Source organism: Sturnus vulgaris, chromosome 14 (genome assembly GCF_052056855.1).
Source record: "Sturnus vulgaris isolate bStuVul1 chromosome 14, bStuVul1.hap1, whole genome shotgun sequence".
Classification (NCBI taxonomy): Eukaryota; Metazoa; Chordata; class Aves; order Passeriformes; family Sturnidae; genus Sturnus; species Sturnus vulgaris.
This window is the reverse complement of record NC_142256.1, coordinates 952,213-967,614: the sequence shown is the minus strand read 5'-3', so window position 1 is coordinate 967,614 and position 15,402 is coordinate 952,213. Positions and strand designations below refer to the sequence as shown.

Here is a 15,402-nt window from a genome sequence, read left to right as displayed (position 1 = left end):
CTGCGCATGCGCGGTCCGTGAGGGCCGGGAAGCTCCCGTCAGGCGAGGTGCTCTCTCCCCTCCGGTGTCTCCTCACCTCTCGAGCTGGGAATGTGGGCTTAATGTTATGTTTTAATAACGTGGGGTGGGGGGGAAGGCACATATAAAACGAGGCAGTAACTCTGAGGTTCTACATAGTGGCGCCTGGACGAGACCAACCACAGTGAAATTAGGGGTGTGGAGATGAAGATAGAAAAGTGCATGGAGGGAAAAACAGAAAAAATTGAAGGGGGGCGGAAAGGAGGAGTAAATTAGCATCGGGGTCTTACAGAAGGAGTGGATCTGTTATTGTCACTTCCAGCGAGCACAGATGGCTGGAAGCGTCCAAAAATAGCTGTTTAATGCTAGGGGGTAGTGAGAGAGGTCAGCCCGCTAAGATAAATAAAGAATTCTTGTTACTGGGCTCCCAAGATGAGTTATCTCACTCTGTAACAAAGAACACGCAAGCCACTGCGGTGGGTCAATTGTTCATATCTCTGCAAATGTGAAAAGAGTTTTTCTAATATTCACTGAACAGTCTGAAACTTTTACAGAGATAGGCTTTGCTCCATGGGATGCTTTATTATCATCATCTCTACAACCTTCAGTGAGGAATGTTACAAAAGATAAATACAACAGAGGTTCCCAAAGGTTTCCTGGGTTGGATGCTCAGGTGAAAGGGCTGCAGCAGTTCAGTTGTGTAGGAATGCACAGCATGGTGTGGGTTTGAGTTGGTTGTATTTTTATTTGTTTTTCAATTAAAACACAATTAATAACCCCAGTCGGGACATGGTAGTTAAAGCACCTTTTGGGAAATAAAGGGAATTCTATATATATATTTTTAGATGACTTTGATATAGTCTATGAAGATTAGATTGTCTAACAGAGATGGCCTGCTGGTTCCTTTGCTCAGGGTGCACATCTGATAAGAGAGATTTAGTTCATCTGGCGCTCTGGGAGGAGGCTTTTTCAGCATATATACATATATATATCTGCATATGTATATATATATATATATATATATATATATATATATAGGGCTACATCTGTTTTAGCAGCAAACTTCAGGAGAAAACTGCGTATGAACATCCATCATCAATTTTTATAGAGCTACAATGCTAACAGTTTACTGGAGTTACCTTTTCTCACTGCTGCATTGGACTGTAGCAGAAATTTATTTGAGACTGTTTCAGTAAAATACCCAAATATCTCTTTTAAATATCTGTGGTTATTAATATATAACTAAATAGAGTTTATCTGACTTCCACTCTGCATCATTTTGTCTCTCAAATTGCCTGACATGATTCTACCCATTTTGGTGGAGTGTTTGACCAGAGGGAAATGTTTTCAGATATGTCTCTCAAATAAGAAATTTGTTTCTGTAAAGACTTTTTTCTCCAAATTTCAAAAAGTTTATTTTTGTGACTAATTAAAAAAACAAACAAAAAAAACCCCGAACAAACAAACAAACAAAAAAACCCCTGAAAACAGACAAACATTAAGAAAACCAGACAAATTTTAGAGGTAACACATGCTCCTTATGACACTCTAAGATTTCAGATACAACACAGGGATTCAGGCTCTGGTAACAGGACTTATCCCAGCTCACTGAGGCTGCATGTGGGATGAGCAGTGAGGTACCTGTAATTGTTCAGACCCTCATCTACCAGAAATAAACAACAATTCTATAAAGTCACAGTAGCTGTAGGGGGGAAAAAAGGGAACTTGCAGGGAACTTGGGGGCACAATGCTGCTTGCCAACATCAGAGAGACATTTTGGAGTTCTTTAGGCAGTTCTGCTCCCCATCTCCCTTCCAGGCACCCTTACTCACTGCCAAGAAGGGCAAAGAGATGCCACTGCCTCATGTGAAGCAGGCAAAAAACTACTATTGTCAGGCCATTGTCCCAGTTTTGGAGCCTCTGCATAGAAATCAAAGATGTAAACAGAGCATCTCATGTTTTCTCTGGATAACCATTTCCTTAGAAAGGACTGGCACCAAAGCAACAAAGCCCAAAGAATCCCTCTCCCCAAGATAACAAACAGCAATTTTTTGGTAACAGGGTCCCTTTCACCCCTTGACCATGGAAAGGGAAATGCAAATGTGTGTAATGTCCTTCCCAGTCACTGTCCCAGGCAGCAGCAACCCAGGCCAGCTCTGCTGCTGTAGGACTCAGGGCTGGTGCTCAGGACCGATCTCCCCACTGCAGCAGTGCCAGGGTGGCCTGAGTGCCCACCCAGGTCTCTGCCCAGGGTCTCAGGTTGGTTTTACAGCTCCTGCTGAGGCCAGCACTGCTCCAGCCAAGTTGCTGACTGCCTCCAAGCTGTCCCTGTGGAAGCTAACTTGTGTTTTTCTACATTACAGGGCAGCAGCAAAAGCAAGACTACAGTGTAGACATACCTTGTATCTCTCAGACCCCAAGTGCAACTTTATTTAGACAGACAAAAAAAACCAAAACAAATGCAAGTATGTAAATTAAAAACAAATTTTCTGGGTGATTTTGGAGAGTGCTGCCTCGAGGGTCCGTGTTTCCTCACATGCACTCAACTAGGATACCTTCATTTTGCCTTTCTCAGGAGCTGCTTCGTGGATGAGTGGCTGCTCATCCCCGTTCACCGACAGCATCCTCTTCTCCGGTGGCAACTCCTCGGGCTGGCGAGCGATCAGCAGGCGGCAGGTGAGCAGGATCCCAAAGACCAGGGCGTGGGCATAACGCTTGAGAGGGTCCCCCACGAGCTGGTGGAAAAAGAGCACAGCCAGCACGAGGAGGAGGAGCAGGAAGTTGGCCACGTCCTTGGGGCGACCAGGCACCAGTGTCATGACAATGCCACACGCCACTTCCAGGGCGCCAATGCTCTTGCGGAGGAGGATGGAGCTGACGCCCATCTTCTTGAGCATGGGCAGGGCCCGCACATAGCTTTTGTATGCTCGCTTCTGGAATCAAGCAGCCAAGGACATCATGTGAGAAAGTGAAGGCAAAGGTGACTTCCGTTGAAACAGATTGATGTGCAACAAGACCTAAAAATTATTTCAATTGTCACAGACCCCTCTGGCATAATACCCAATGTATAAAGCTTCTGTTTGGGGATATATTAAACCATTAATCTGCAATTTGCTCTTTCTAAGCTGTTGTCTCCTCACTGGAAAACAGTTCTGCAACCTCTTATCCATCTTTGGAACTGCAATGAGGCCAGGTATACCTTACCCTGAAACCTCAGGTTCTGATTGCTGGAATTAGCAGTGCAGAACCGTGTTGTTAAAACAAACAAACGTCCTTCTAAGAGTACCTTGTGCTTTAAAATTGGCTAATACACCAAATCCCTGTAAAGCCAAAGCACAGTAAGTAAATAGAAGTCTCTTTCTACCTTAAAGCAATTTACAACATCCCAAAGCAATTTAAAATTCCAAAGCAGTTTACAGTAGTTATGGGCAGTGCAGGCTTAGGGTGGGACTAAACATCACAGCTGAGATTCACCAGTCCTATCCTGTGCTTACATGCCTTTATGATCCTTTCTTTCCTCAGGTGAAAGGAAGCTGACATCTGACCTTATTTTCTCTCTGGTTTATTCTGGATTTAGAAGCAGTATAAGTTGCAAGACTCAGCCTGCTTACACAGCTGCCTCATTCTTTGGGGGAAACAACCTTTGTACTCACACATATCCAGGTTCTTGCATTTGAACATTAGGTGCTGCTGGCCTTACTGTTTTGTTTGGGTTTTTTTCTCTTTTTGTTTTGCAATCAAGTATTTACTTATATATATATATTTATTTATGTTTAAATAAGGCTCCTATATTCAGTGTGAGACACTGAAATTATTTCCACTTATACTTGAATATAATTTCCCTGAAATCATTATTGCCATTGTGTTCTCTGTTTTCTAACCAGTGTGAGGGAATTGGAAGCCAAATCTCAGGTACAGGATTGTTCAGCTCTCACAGGCACTGATCAGACTGTGGATTTACTTCCATACAATTTTGGAAACCTACATTACAGGCATACAGAACTTTCCCACACCTCCGTAGATTCTGATGCTTCACAGGTGGTTAAAAAATATCCAGCATTGTCATTTTTGCTACAAAATAACTGAAGATCCCATGACAAATTTACTCCCAAGTATTTGCTTTGTAAGGATGTATTTTAAACCATCACTGACTAAAACCTCAAAGCAGAGTATTTTTAAATAGTTGTGAAAAATACAACATTTAAAAAAAATGTACTGTAAGCATGTCCTAGAGTACTCTGGTGCTTTAGGTATTTTAATAGGCAAGCTAATGTGTTTTTTGCTGAATGAAAAACTACAGGTTTGGTGGTTTAGGTAGATAACAGAGGTTCTCTGTTTGCTGGGGGCAAAAAGCCATCCTTATGGATTAGAAAGGTCAGGTTTTTCCTAACTGTCTGCATGACCTGACAGACCACCACAGTATGTAGCGCAGCAAAGACAGGAGAGCCTAATAAGCCATGAATATGTAACAATATGGACTATGGAAAATAATGATGCTGTGTAATACCTGCTTTATAAAACCAGAGATCATTCCTACCTGTAGGCCTGACTCTTGATAAAGCAGAAGGGAACACAGAAGCTAAATATTTTACAGAGGAAGCATTTTGCAATGCTCCTGAAGTCTCTGTGCTTTTTTTTTCCTGTAGCAGAAGCTTAAGAGATTTGTTTTCTAGGGGTTTTACCTCATATGTCTCTTGCCCATGAGTAACTTCTTGGGGATTTTCCTCTGTGAGATCCCTATGCTGGGCTGCAGACTAGGCACTGCAATTGAGATGTTATTTGAGAGCTAAGGAAAAGCAGCTGGGCAGTTGGAGCAAAGGGAGAGAACAGAATGTGCTGGAAACTTCTAGTACTATTTTTTTAGGGGTACAAAAATTATGCTAATATTTTCAACCACCACAATATATAACTGGGGAATAAACACAGATGAGGAAGCAAAATGTGGCAGCCAGTCATCCACCTGCCTGCAGCTTGCAGCTAGCAAAGCTCTGCAGCAGGGCTGGCCCTGAGCAGAGAGGAGCATAAACCAGTTCACCAGGTGAGAAATGCACACAGTGACTTCTCCATCCTCTCCTCACCCCCTTCCTCTTAGGCAAGAGGGAGAGAGGCTCATTTCCCAGGCCAAAGAAAATAATAAGAAGACTATTTATAATACCTTCCTCTGCCAGCTAAGAATCTCAAAGCATTTCACAATCATTAATTAATCCCTGCACAAGTCCGGTGAGGTAGGGATAGTCAGTATCATTATCCTTGCTTTAAAACATCGAATTTTGAGGATGAACATCTGCCAGAGCAGGCATCTGCTATTCCTACCCCCATCCAGTGGATAGGTTTCCCCTCGGGGACCAGCTGTCCCTGCCTGCTGCATGTCTGGCACGTCTGCAGGCCTTGCTTTTAGAGACCTTTGTGTCCCCATCTTCTGCAGGCTGTGTGTGCTGTGCCACCCCATCCTCCTTGCCTCCTCTCCCCATCCTTGCCCACCAGAGGTTTCTCTGTGGATAGGCTCAGCTGGAGCCCAGGCAAGGGCTGCCATCATATCTTGGGCACTGCGTATTATTTGGCTTCTCTCCATGTCTATCAAGTAAGGAGTCAGATCACCTTCTTCCCTTTCCTGCCCCTCGCTCGGGGTTTCAGGGCAGTCACCCCCTGTGTCCCCCACTGCTCCTGCTGCAAGGTGGGAGAGCCCTAAAGCACCTCCATCTGTGCTGCCCGACTCACCATCTCATTGTAGGCATCCCTGCTGAGCCGGGGGGTCAGTTTGATGGTCCCCATAAAGACGAAGAAGAGCCCCAGGGCCACCGAGAGGGCGACGATGGTGATGGTCCTGGGAGATGCCATGGAGCCGCGGGGATCTGCTCCTAGCGAGGCCTTGTGGCTCTGGCTGCCAGCCCGGGTGGGAGGGAGTCCGTCACCATTGAAGGCTGTAGGAATAAAGCTGCAGAGGCAGGAGGATGACAGCGGGAGGGGATTCAGCCTCCTCCACTCAGCAACCCCTGGGTCCTAAAGCCCTGCAGCCAGAGCCAGGCAGCTCCAGCACTGGAGCGCAAGAGGGACTCATCCTCTTGCTTCCTTGCGTGTTCCATAAATCGCCCACAGAAAGCCGAAACTGAGTCAATTCTAGGGATGTGGGCTGGCAGCCAAAGGCAGAGCAGACTTATTCATTAGTGGGAAAACAAGGACATGTTAGCAGAGGGCACAGGAGTAATGTGTTGTGGAGGAGAAGTGGGCAGGAGTCTCTTGTACACAGACAGCTTTCAGTTTCAGATATTCAGATGCTCATACATAGAAAACAACATACTGCTTCGTTTATTTGCACTAGGAAAGATAAAGAAGTGTTTTGTCCCTGTGGGTCTCCTGGAACCTGGTGATCAAAAGGGAAGATGAGGCCACTTGTGTCACCCGCCCTCACTGCAGAGAAAACCTATACTGTATGTTCAGCTCTCTAGAGCCTTGTGGAAAGGTTTTATGATCCTCTGGTGCTTTCTCATTTAAAGAAATTGTCTCCCCTCCACTTAATGCAACAAATTTCCTTTTGACCAAAACCTAGCAGAAATCTATTCAGATCTCACAGTGAGAAACCAAGGAATAATTACACAAAACAGAACTGCTGGAATACATCCTTTGGTATAAAATGAAAACAAGAGGCTGTAACGTGTGTAAAAACCTACACTCATGAGATAGTGCAAGAGTGGCACTTCCTATGCCTGGCAGGAATCTCATCATCACTCCCTTTATGGTGTAGTAATTCTCAAGTCCTAAACACATGTATTTTGAGTCTTCCTGACTTGAGAACTGGTTGTTCTTATTATTCAAAGCTCAGGACTGGAGTCAAAAGTCTGAAAAATACAGGCAGGTCTCCCAGCTTCCTTGGGAGTTTATCAGCCTTGACTCAAATCATTCTGAGACTCAACAACACAAGGGAACTCTGCTCACTCAGGCTCCCCTCCCCATTACAGCAGCTCCATCTCTGGAAGAGCTGGAGAAATGTAACAACACTATGAGCAGGACAGGACACATAAAAACAGAAGAAAATTTTAAATTGGCTATTGCAGAACATCCTGAAGAGGAAAAACAAGGCAGCTGACATTTTCACAGGGCACTTCATATTTAGGCATGAGCAATCATTAGTGGAGAAGGAGGAGGCAGATGTGGAAAGAGAGGCATTGAAATCTGTTTTCTTTATTTCGTTTTATAGAAAAATCTCATTGTCAAAGCTGGTGCTTCCTCGGGGCAAGGACCCCAACAAAGGAACCCCTGGGTTTTCATATTCCTCCATCCCAAATCTCCCACAACAGTTCTGACCAGTGGCAAATTAGAGGTGTCTTCTCATTGTTCATTGGTTTGTGTAGAGTCTGTGGGTGAGAAGCCACCCACACCCAGGCAGGGCTGGAAGTCCCGTGTCCTCGAGGTCAGCACCCATTCACAGCTCCTTGCCTGGGGCTCCAGTGATTTCCCTCTATCCAGGGCAAGATTGGCAGCTCGAACACCGAGCTACCGGCTCCCTCAACACAGGGAGAGTTTTTTCCAGGCTGCTTTAACCAGCATCCCTAGGTTTGCAGGGGAAGGGAAGGTGATGAAATGCTACAGAGAACCTTTTTACCCCAGAAATCCAAGTAGTTCCTTATAGAACAGTGTTGGTAGGCTAGCCAAAGAAAGAGAAATACCTAAATTATTTATTTTTATACAACTTCACAGAAAATAAGTTTAAATCCTAAATACATTGGCTCTTCAGGACAGGAAGAGGTTGCTTCCAAGCTCTCAGAGCTCATTCCTGCCTCCTTGTCAGCGGGTGAACAGCAGCAGCAGCTCACAATGAACAGTGTGAGGAAACATGTCAAAAGGAATAGCCAGCAGAGGGACAAATCTCTCCCCTGTCAGCTTCTTCCGTGGGTCAGGTGGGCAGCATAGCCTGTGGAAAGCAAAGAGCATCCTTTAGACGAGTAGCAGAAGCCTTCCCACCACTGGTATCACAATCCAAGGGGGATCCACAAAGGAGGTATCATGTGTTTGGCTAACATTCCTCAGAGTCTGTAGCTGACACTTGCTGAGGCGTGGAACCATGAATACTAAATCCCCAACCAGCTCTGAAAACTTCAGGGACAAGCTGAACAGTCAGGGGCAAAAAGCCCCTTTTCTCACAAGCCATCCCAGCTGAAAGACACTTGACTTCAGTTTTGCCGCCTGCAGACAGATTTATCACTTGGGTCTACCCCAGCTAAAAGCTGACTAGATAAAGCTACATGATTAATCCCTAAGCAGGTGACAAATCCTCTTGGCTTCCCTTCTTGATGACAGGCCAACCTTCCTGCAGTGAACCTGATAGACTGTATCTCACATCCAGATGTTACTTTTTTTTTTTCAAAGGATGCACAATCTCATTGTGCCATGTTTGCATTATTTTCTGTTCCTCACTGATGCCTTATATGGACTTAACAGGGTCTGTCACTGAGATTAACAGAAAGGAGGAGAGTGCTCACTCAAGGAAGTTCCTCATGGCTTCACCCTCTGGCTTGCAGGAGATGTAGAGCAGCCTGCGGATGGACCTGCAGTTCCGGATGGCTCGTACCACCCTGTAATCTGCAAAAACAGACACCCTGCTTTCCCACCACCATTCTGAGCTCTCCAGAAGGAATGACTACACAGCATCACAGAATTGTCAAAAATACAGATGCATATTTTGCCACATTCTGTCTCAGGTGCAGTCTCTCAGGAGGTCATGGGTGTGACCCACACTGCTGACAGCTTAGCCAATTTGGCAGGCAGGGCAGAGCAATGGGAGAAGTCCCTCTGCTTCCCAGAGGGATGGAGGATGAGAGAAAAAATTATGCAAAGGAATGCAAAACCTTTCACACACACTTGTGAGAGTGCATCTGAGCACCAGGACCAATGTGGGACTTCCCAGTACACACTCCAGGGCAGACCACTGAGACAGTTTGAGGGCTGGGTTATTTATCCTGGGGAAGAGAAGGTAAGCAAAGATCCATTTGCTATCTTCAGGGACCTCATGGGGGATTAGAGATAAGTGAGAATCTTCTCAGAGGGGCATGAAGAGAGGATGAGAAGCAACAGATGCATGGCATCAAGGGAAAATCCTGATTAAATATATTAGGGAAAACATTTTCAGGAGAGAGGATACACCCTTGGACACATTCAAACCTCAGCTAGGCTTTATATCCCTGTGCAACCTCATACAACTCTGAAGTTGGCCTTGCTATTGTTGAGATTGCATCACAGACCTCCAGAAGTCCCTTCTCTCTTAAATAATTTTGTGAGCCTGTGATAGATGGAAAAAAGATTAGAGCTAAAGAAAAAACGTGATGAAGGCACTGAAAACAGCAGACTTTATGGGCTTTTAGCTTCTGTCGGCAATAAGAAACGAGAGACTAAGCAAGGAAAGTGTTTAAAGCCAGTATAACAGGTCTCACAGGACTTGTTCAAAACTCTCTGTTTACAAGATGAAAATAAATAGCATTTTCTCTCACGTAGGCCAGCCCGAGAAGGGTTCACCACAGCAACAAGTGGTCGGGCATCCTCCCACGATGCCAGGAGCTGTGGTAACACAGCCTCTGCCTTTCCACTGTGAAACTCACAGTTTGAGATCCCTATGAAACAGAAAAGCAACCACATGAACTGAGTATCACCAAGAGTTATGTATAACATGAATCACTCTTTGCTGTGTGAAGGTAACTGGTTAGGGTCCCTCTGCTCACTTCTACTCTGATTTTTCAGCATTTAGTTTGAAACTTTTTGCCACAGAGTCTGAACTCACCATTGAATGCTGCATTCCACTCAGCATCCTCTATTGCCTTCTCCACCACCTCGACACCAATAACCTTGGACACTTGGTGAGCCAGAGAGAGACCAATTGTGCCTGGAAACACGGGAAACAAAAATACTCCATACATTCACGCTGAAGAAACAAGCCCTTACATAGCGAGAATCCTCTCCGGAATGCAAAGCTCTGGGAGCCCAGGAACCCACCTGTTCCACAGCAGATGTCAAGGAGGACAGTGTCCCCAGTAGCCTGGCAGAGCTCCCCAACTGCCTGGTACAGAACTTCTGCTCCAGCCGTGTTGACTTGGAAAAAGGCATCTGGAGAGATGCGGAACTTCAGGCCGAGCAGTTCTTCGAAGATGTGCGGTGCTCCATGGAGGAGCTGGTAGGGGGACTGCTCATGGGAGCAGCGTGTCATAGTGCTGGAGATCACACAAAAAACAGCTGTTAGAAGGCAGCAGAGAGGAGCTGGTTTCCATCCCTAGGGTGCTCATGGGCAGCAGAGGATGGTTCTTCCCCACAACAACTTATCTTTCATGTGAGCCTTTCAACAAGATTAAAGCATTTTGGTTCTTTGTAGGGAATCTGTGACTTGCACAGCCTAGCTTCCATTAAAAGGATCAAAATTACTTAGCAGAAGGCAGCCTTCCTCAAGTCTATTCCCCAGTTTTGCTGCTAAAGTGATTTACTGTCTTGGGATAGTCACTGGAAGTTTTTTCTTTAATTTTCCCAGACTCATAATTCCCATGAGGTAGAGCCACAGCATGTTCAAATAAGTCTGAAAAATAAAAGATGGGGCCATCTTAAAGCCACATCTTCAAGAGGGATCCAAACATCTGTCTTTGTCTTCCAGCACTCCCTGAGTTGGTGGAATTTTAATTTAGTCAGAAAGGGGGTGTCTTAGGTTACAATATAGGATGTGACCAAAAGTATGTATTCTATCACCATCTGTTGAAAACAGCTGGGGCAGTGATCCTTATCTCTGTGGGAGATATTCTCTGCTGAAGGGCCATCTGATAAAACCAGGTGGAGCAGTCATCTCTATCTTTCCACAACCCATCCTTTCTCCAGGAAGATATCATCTGTTAATGGGCCATTGGGTCCCACTGTATGACTGATAAAATTACATCATCCCATTGTGAGATGCTCCACCCAGTGGGAGGAGCCATCTTTCCTACCTAGATAAAAACTGAGATTTGGAACACCACGGCAGCCTTTTTCCACTGGATTCCAGAGGAAAACCAGATATTTCCACATCATCGCTGGACATTTGGAGGAAAGCTGCACCCTTCTACAAGACCACTGCTTCAACTGAACCACATCTGTCACTCCAGGACTGCAGCCACCATTTAAAGGGACTGCTACCAACAACCTGACTGACTTACGGGGTGTCAGGTTGTACTCTTACTCTGTCAGTGTTTCTGGGTTTGTTCTCTGTAATACTGTATTTCTATTTTAATTTTCCTAGTAAATAACTGTTATTCCTATTCCCATATCAATGCCTGAGAGCCCCTTAATTTCAAAACTGTAATAATTTGGAGGGAGGGGGTTTACATTCTCCATTTTAAAAAAGAGGCTCCTGCCTTTCTTGGCAGGCACCTGTCTTTCAAACCAAGACAGGGGGTAGAAGAAGGAGGTGGCTTTGTTTCTGCTCACTCCCTCTGTCAAGGCATTTACCTCTCTTGGAAATAAAGTGAAGTCAAGTCACAGACTGCTCCAGGCCCACATGTGAAGAACTCCTTCAGCAATGCTTTCTGAGTAGCCAGTGCCTCCTGTCAAAAGTGAGAAAGGAAAAGCTGCCTCTTTGGGTAACCTGATCAGACCCCTCTGCCCAGTAACACAGCCAGCAGGCTCAGCTCAGCCAGATGTCTGCTGTGCCTCTTGCCCTCCATGTGCTCACCTGGCCCAGCTGCTGGGGGTGGAAGGTGATGATAGCCATGGTGTGGCCACAGCCGGTGGTACGAACCACGAGCTCTCGCCAGTGTCCCCCTTCATGGAAGAGGAGGCAGGAGTCCAGGGGGGAGTGACAGATGAACTCCTCATAACACTGAGGGGAGGGGAAATGGCACCTTTAGGACCATGAAGACAACTGCCCTGCTCTGAGCCCCCCAGACAGGCAGCCTTTCCACCATTGTGGTCTGCTTTTTCTTTTTGATTTTAATACACTGCATGAAAGCTCCTTCCAGGCTCTTCAAAGACAATACATTTTAATAATTTCAATTTGCAATTCTTATGTATTTTAATAGATTGGCGGGAATACATTGTCACTTAATTAACTTCGTTACTCGGGACACTTCATGGGCTGCAATATTAATATGTGAGTTTTTATAAAAGTATTTTATCCACCAACTATAATCAGGCATGAAAATTTTCAGAACATGAAAGTGGACTTGAAAACATAACACAATTAAAATTAGTGTTCTCCCAAGTAAGAGTTATTGCAGTCTCTCTATCCCACACTGAAGGGACAGACATGATTTATTTATTTACCTGGGCTACTTGTTTGTGTTTTGAGGGCATGTTCTCCACATGGTTGGCTTTCACACAGACAATATTTCTTTCTGTAGAGAGATGGACAGGTATTTAACTGCTCTGGTTCAGAGCACGTAAACCACTGTAGCATCTGACGTGATAAACTGTGGAGAGTCCTTTCCCCATTTCCACACCCATGCCAGCAGTTTTCTATGAGTTTCATGTCCTGCACTGACCTCTGCCAGTTCCTACATACAACCCCACAGTTTTGGGGTTCCCATCTGGTCCTCGGTTCACAGAGAAAGTCGATTTGTTTCGGTAGCCATTAATGATGGGCTGAGGGAGAAATGAAGAAAAAGTAATGCCTTGGATGAAAAGAAAAACAATGGAGGAAAGCCAAACCCCAGCCTGGTTATTCTGTTGCCAACATGGGAAGATGTGAATGGGCAAAACACAGAAACAGAGCTTGTGCTCAAGAACCCCAGTACTGCCCCTGGGAGACAAGAAGTGGCTCTCTGTGATAGAATGGTGACAGGTTAGCACAAAAAAAGGGTTCCTAAGCACAGGGCTTATTTCACTCTCAGGCAGTCACAAGCTGCAAAGCACAAGATAGCAAGGATTGATTCAGACAGTCTCTGCAACCAAATGATGCCCCCCATGAGACTCTTGAGTTGTTGAGTGAGAGACTGTTCATGGCTCAGATGTGGACACACACATTTAGAGAGCTAGGAAATTACAGCTTGGCAATTCCTTTCAGGCCTGGATTTCTCCTGTCTCTCAGGTCCATTCCCAGGCTGTTAAGCTGACTACAGCTTCAGTTAAGGGAGGCAGTCTCCCAAGTGAGAACTTGGTGAAAAACAGAAAAGAAGTCATAACAAAGATTAACACCTGGTGTCTTTCCCACGGGACATCCAGTCATGCTGTCCCAAGAGATGTTTGTCCCAATTGTCCAATGAACTACTGTCCTGTCCTAGCTGCACGTAACACACTTTAAATATGGGATGTCTGTACAATAAAGTTGGCCTTTTTTCTCCAAAAGAGGTCCGTGAGTGTTGCTGTCTTTTCTCTCTCTTTACAGCGCAGTAACCACACTCAGGGGGAAAAGCATTCCCATGGGACACTCACCGAAGGGACTACAGGCTGCAGAGGACAGCAGAGCCCACCAGGTTTCTGTGCATCTATGCCCAGCTCCTCAAGACGAGATGCTAGCGTCTGCAAAATCTTCCTCTGGCTTTCATACTTTACCTGCAGAGGAGTTCTCAGGCAGAAACATTCTCACAGGACCACATACTGGTGGGAAGTTCTTCATCACCCAGCTCTGGGGAGTCCACCAGGAGGAAAAACTGTGAAAATATAGCCCCAGAGGAACTCTGCCTTTTTCATAACCATAGCTGCTTGGAGAAATACGAAGAAAGAAAAATCCTGGTCTATGGTCCCCAGATGCTGGCCTGGAACACTTTGTCTAACCTGAAGCCCCGTTGAAGCAGAGCAGTCCCACGGAGGACAGGATCACTGTGAAAATGCCCGTTCTCTGTACTACAAGGAACCTCCCAGTTCTATCCTTCACAACAACAGGATTAAAGCAGTGATAAATGGGGTCTGAAGAGTTTGCAGCATTAAGATGCTAAGGGCTACTTCTCAGGAGGATAGAAGGGATAGCTGGGGCAACATAACAGAGAAAAGTCTGTGTAAACACATCTTACCTGCAGCTGCTCTTGGTAGGGAAGTCTCCACAGTGGTGTCACTGCATTTGCTAACCTGAAAAGCACAACAGCAAGGCTGTGCCCAGAGCTACTTGACTCCTGATTCCTATGGCGTAACATCCCTGTCAGCCACTTCACGGGCACGAATGTTCTGGTGTGGGCTCTGCACCAGGGCTGGCTGTGAACACCCAGACTCCCAGGGAACCACCGTGGAATGCACAGTTTGTGAGTAGCTGGAGGGAATTTCAAGCTACCCATTCGCACTGACCCAGCCACCCACACAGAAGTAGTTTAGAGATAAACCTCAGAACTTGCCACTACTCATATCCAAAGCAAAACAAGCAAGAAAAAGCGCATAAAGCTGGTTAAAAAAATAAAAATACACATATACCCTGAAAAGACCCCCCAAAAAGAGGTGAGGCTGATATGATTCAAGCACTCCTAACTGACTTCCTGAGACCATGGGGAACACCACCCCACAGCTGGATAAGTTGCAGCTATTGTTTAGCTGTTTGGAGCTGCTTCCAAAGCAGCCAGTGCCAACTACTCTGAGCTCCAGGGCTGCAAATCGAATGGAATATCACTTTTTGCTGCTCCTTTCCTCTCAAAACTTTTAATTTGTCTTCTCCACTATCCCCTCTCCAGGCCAGACTCCAGGCAAATGAGCCGAGCCCGGGCTCTTCTATTCCTACTGGGTGGAAGTAAACCCCCAACCCACCACGTTCATAACTTTAGGTGCTTGCTGCTTTAAAAGAATGCTTTGTCATTTTGAAAAGCCGTACCTCTCCTCCCAGGAAGGCTCCGGCAGGCTGCAGCTCACCCTGGCCTTTTTCTTCCCTCCCCACGTTGCTGCCGTGGTTGTCACCAGGCTGCGGTGCCGAGCGGGCAGGCTGGGAGGGCGGAGATGGCAGCGCGGTGGCCTCAGCACGCAGGACAGAGCCATGGCGAGTGCGAGGGGCTGTGCCCACCGCGGGCAGGCGAGCAGCGGCACGGGCTGGGCAACCGGCCCCGCTCCGGGCAGGGACAGGGAAACCGACCCCCCTCCGGAGCGGCATGGATAGCCGGCGGCGAGCGGAAGGGGCGCGGTGAGAGCCCAGGGACCTCCCCGTGCCCGGCCCCACTCCCCCTCCGGGCTGCCCGCGGAGCCCCGGCCGGTGCGGGAGCGGGCGGCGCTGGGGAGGGCTGGGCTTTCACCCCTGTGCTGGAAACGGATAGCGAATGTCACAGTACTGGGGTGGCCTGGGACAGACTGAAAGCTCAGTGCCACCTGCCACCGAGCCTGTCCGATGGGATACTCAGGATGCGGAGAGAGCAGAGGGAAGTCTGGCTGCCGTGTCAACTCGGCTGGCAGGGAGCGTGCAGTTGGGTACATGTGGTCATATGGACAGGAGCGCAAGAACAGCCTCTCCCAGCCAGCCCAAGCCGTACCTCCGGC

The 15,402-nt window shown here is 46.6% G+C and overlaps 2 protein-coding genes across 3 annotated transcripts; both read right to left on the bottom strand.

Moving 5' to 3' along the window:
* Positions 1-1,407: 1,407 nt before the first annotated feature.
* Positions 1,408-5,891, bottom strand: TMEM35A (transmembrane protein 35A). The gene is made up of 2 exons (XM_014877163.2): positions 5,737-5,891; positions 1,408-2,951 (listed from the first exon to the last, which is right to left on the bottom strand). The coding sequence occupies exons 1-2, from the start codon at positions 5,854-5,856 to the stop codon at positions 2,565-2,567; spliced, it is 507 nt and encodes a 168-aa protein (XP_014732649.1). The 5' UTR covers positions 5,857-5,891; the 3' UTR covers positions 1,408-2,564.
* A 1,286-nt stretch (positions 5,892-7,177) lies between these two features.
* TRMT2B (tRNA methyltransferase 2B) lies at positions 7,178-15,056 on the bottom strand. Of its 2 annotated transcripts, XM_014877080.2 has the most exons (12): positions 14,750-15,056; positions 13,968-14,022; positions 13,390-13,509; positions 12,501-12,600; positions 12,283-12,353; positions 11,693-11,839; positions 11,470-11,564; positions 10,000-10,214; positions 9,788-9,889; positions 9,501-9,620; positions 8,496-8,595; positions 7,178-7,927 (listed from the first exon to the last, which is right to left on the bottom strand). In XM_014877080.2, exons 1-12 carry the CDS (start codon positions 14,908-14,910, stop codon positions 7,801-7,803), a joined length of 1,413 nt encoding a protein of 470 aa, XP_014732566.2. In that variant the 5' UTR covers positions 14,911-15,056; the 3' UTR covers positions 7,178-7,800. The 2 variants fall into 2 exon arrangements, with proteins under 2 accessions (XP_014732566.2, XP_088029442.1); XM_088173316.1 differs by lacking the exon at positions 9,501-9,620.
* Between the last annotated feature and the right edge of the window lie 346 nt (positions 15,057-15,402).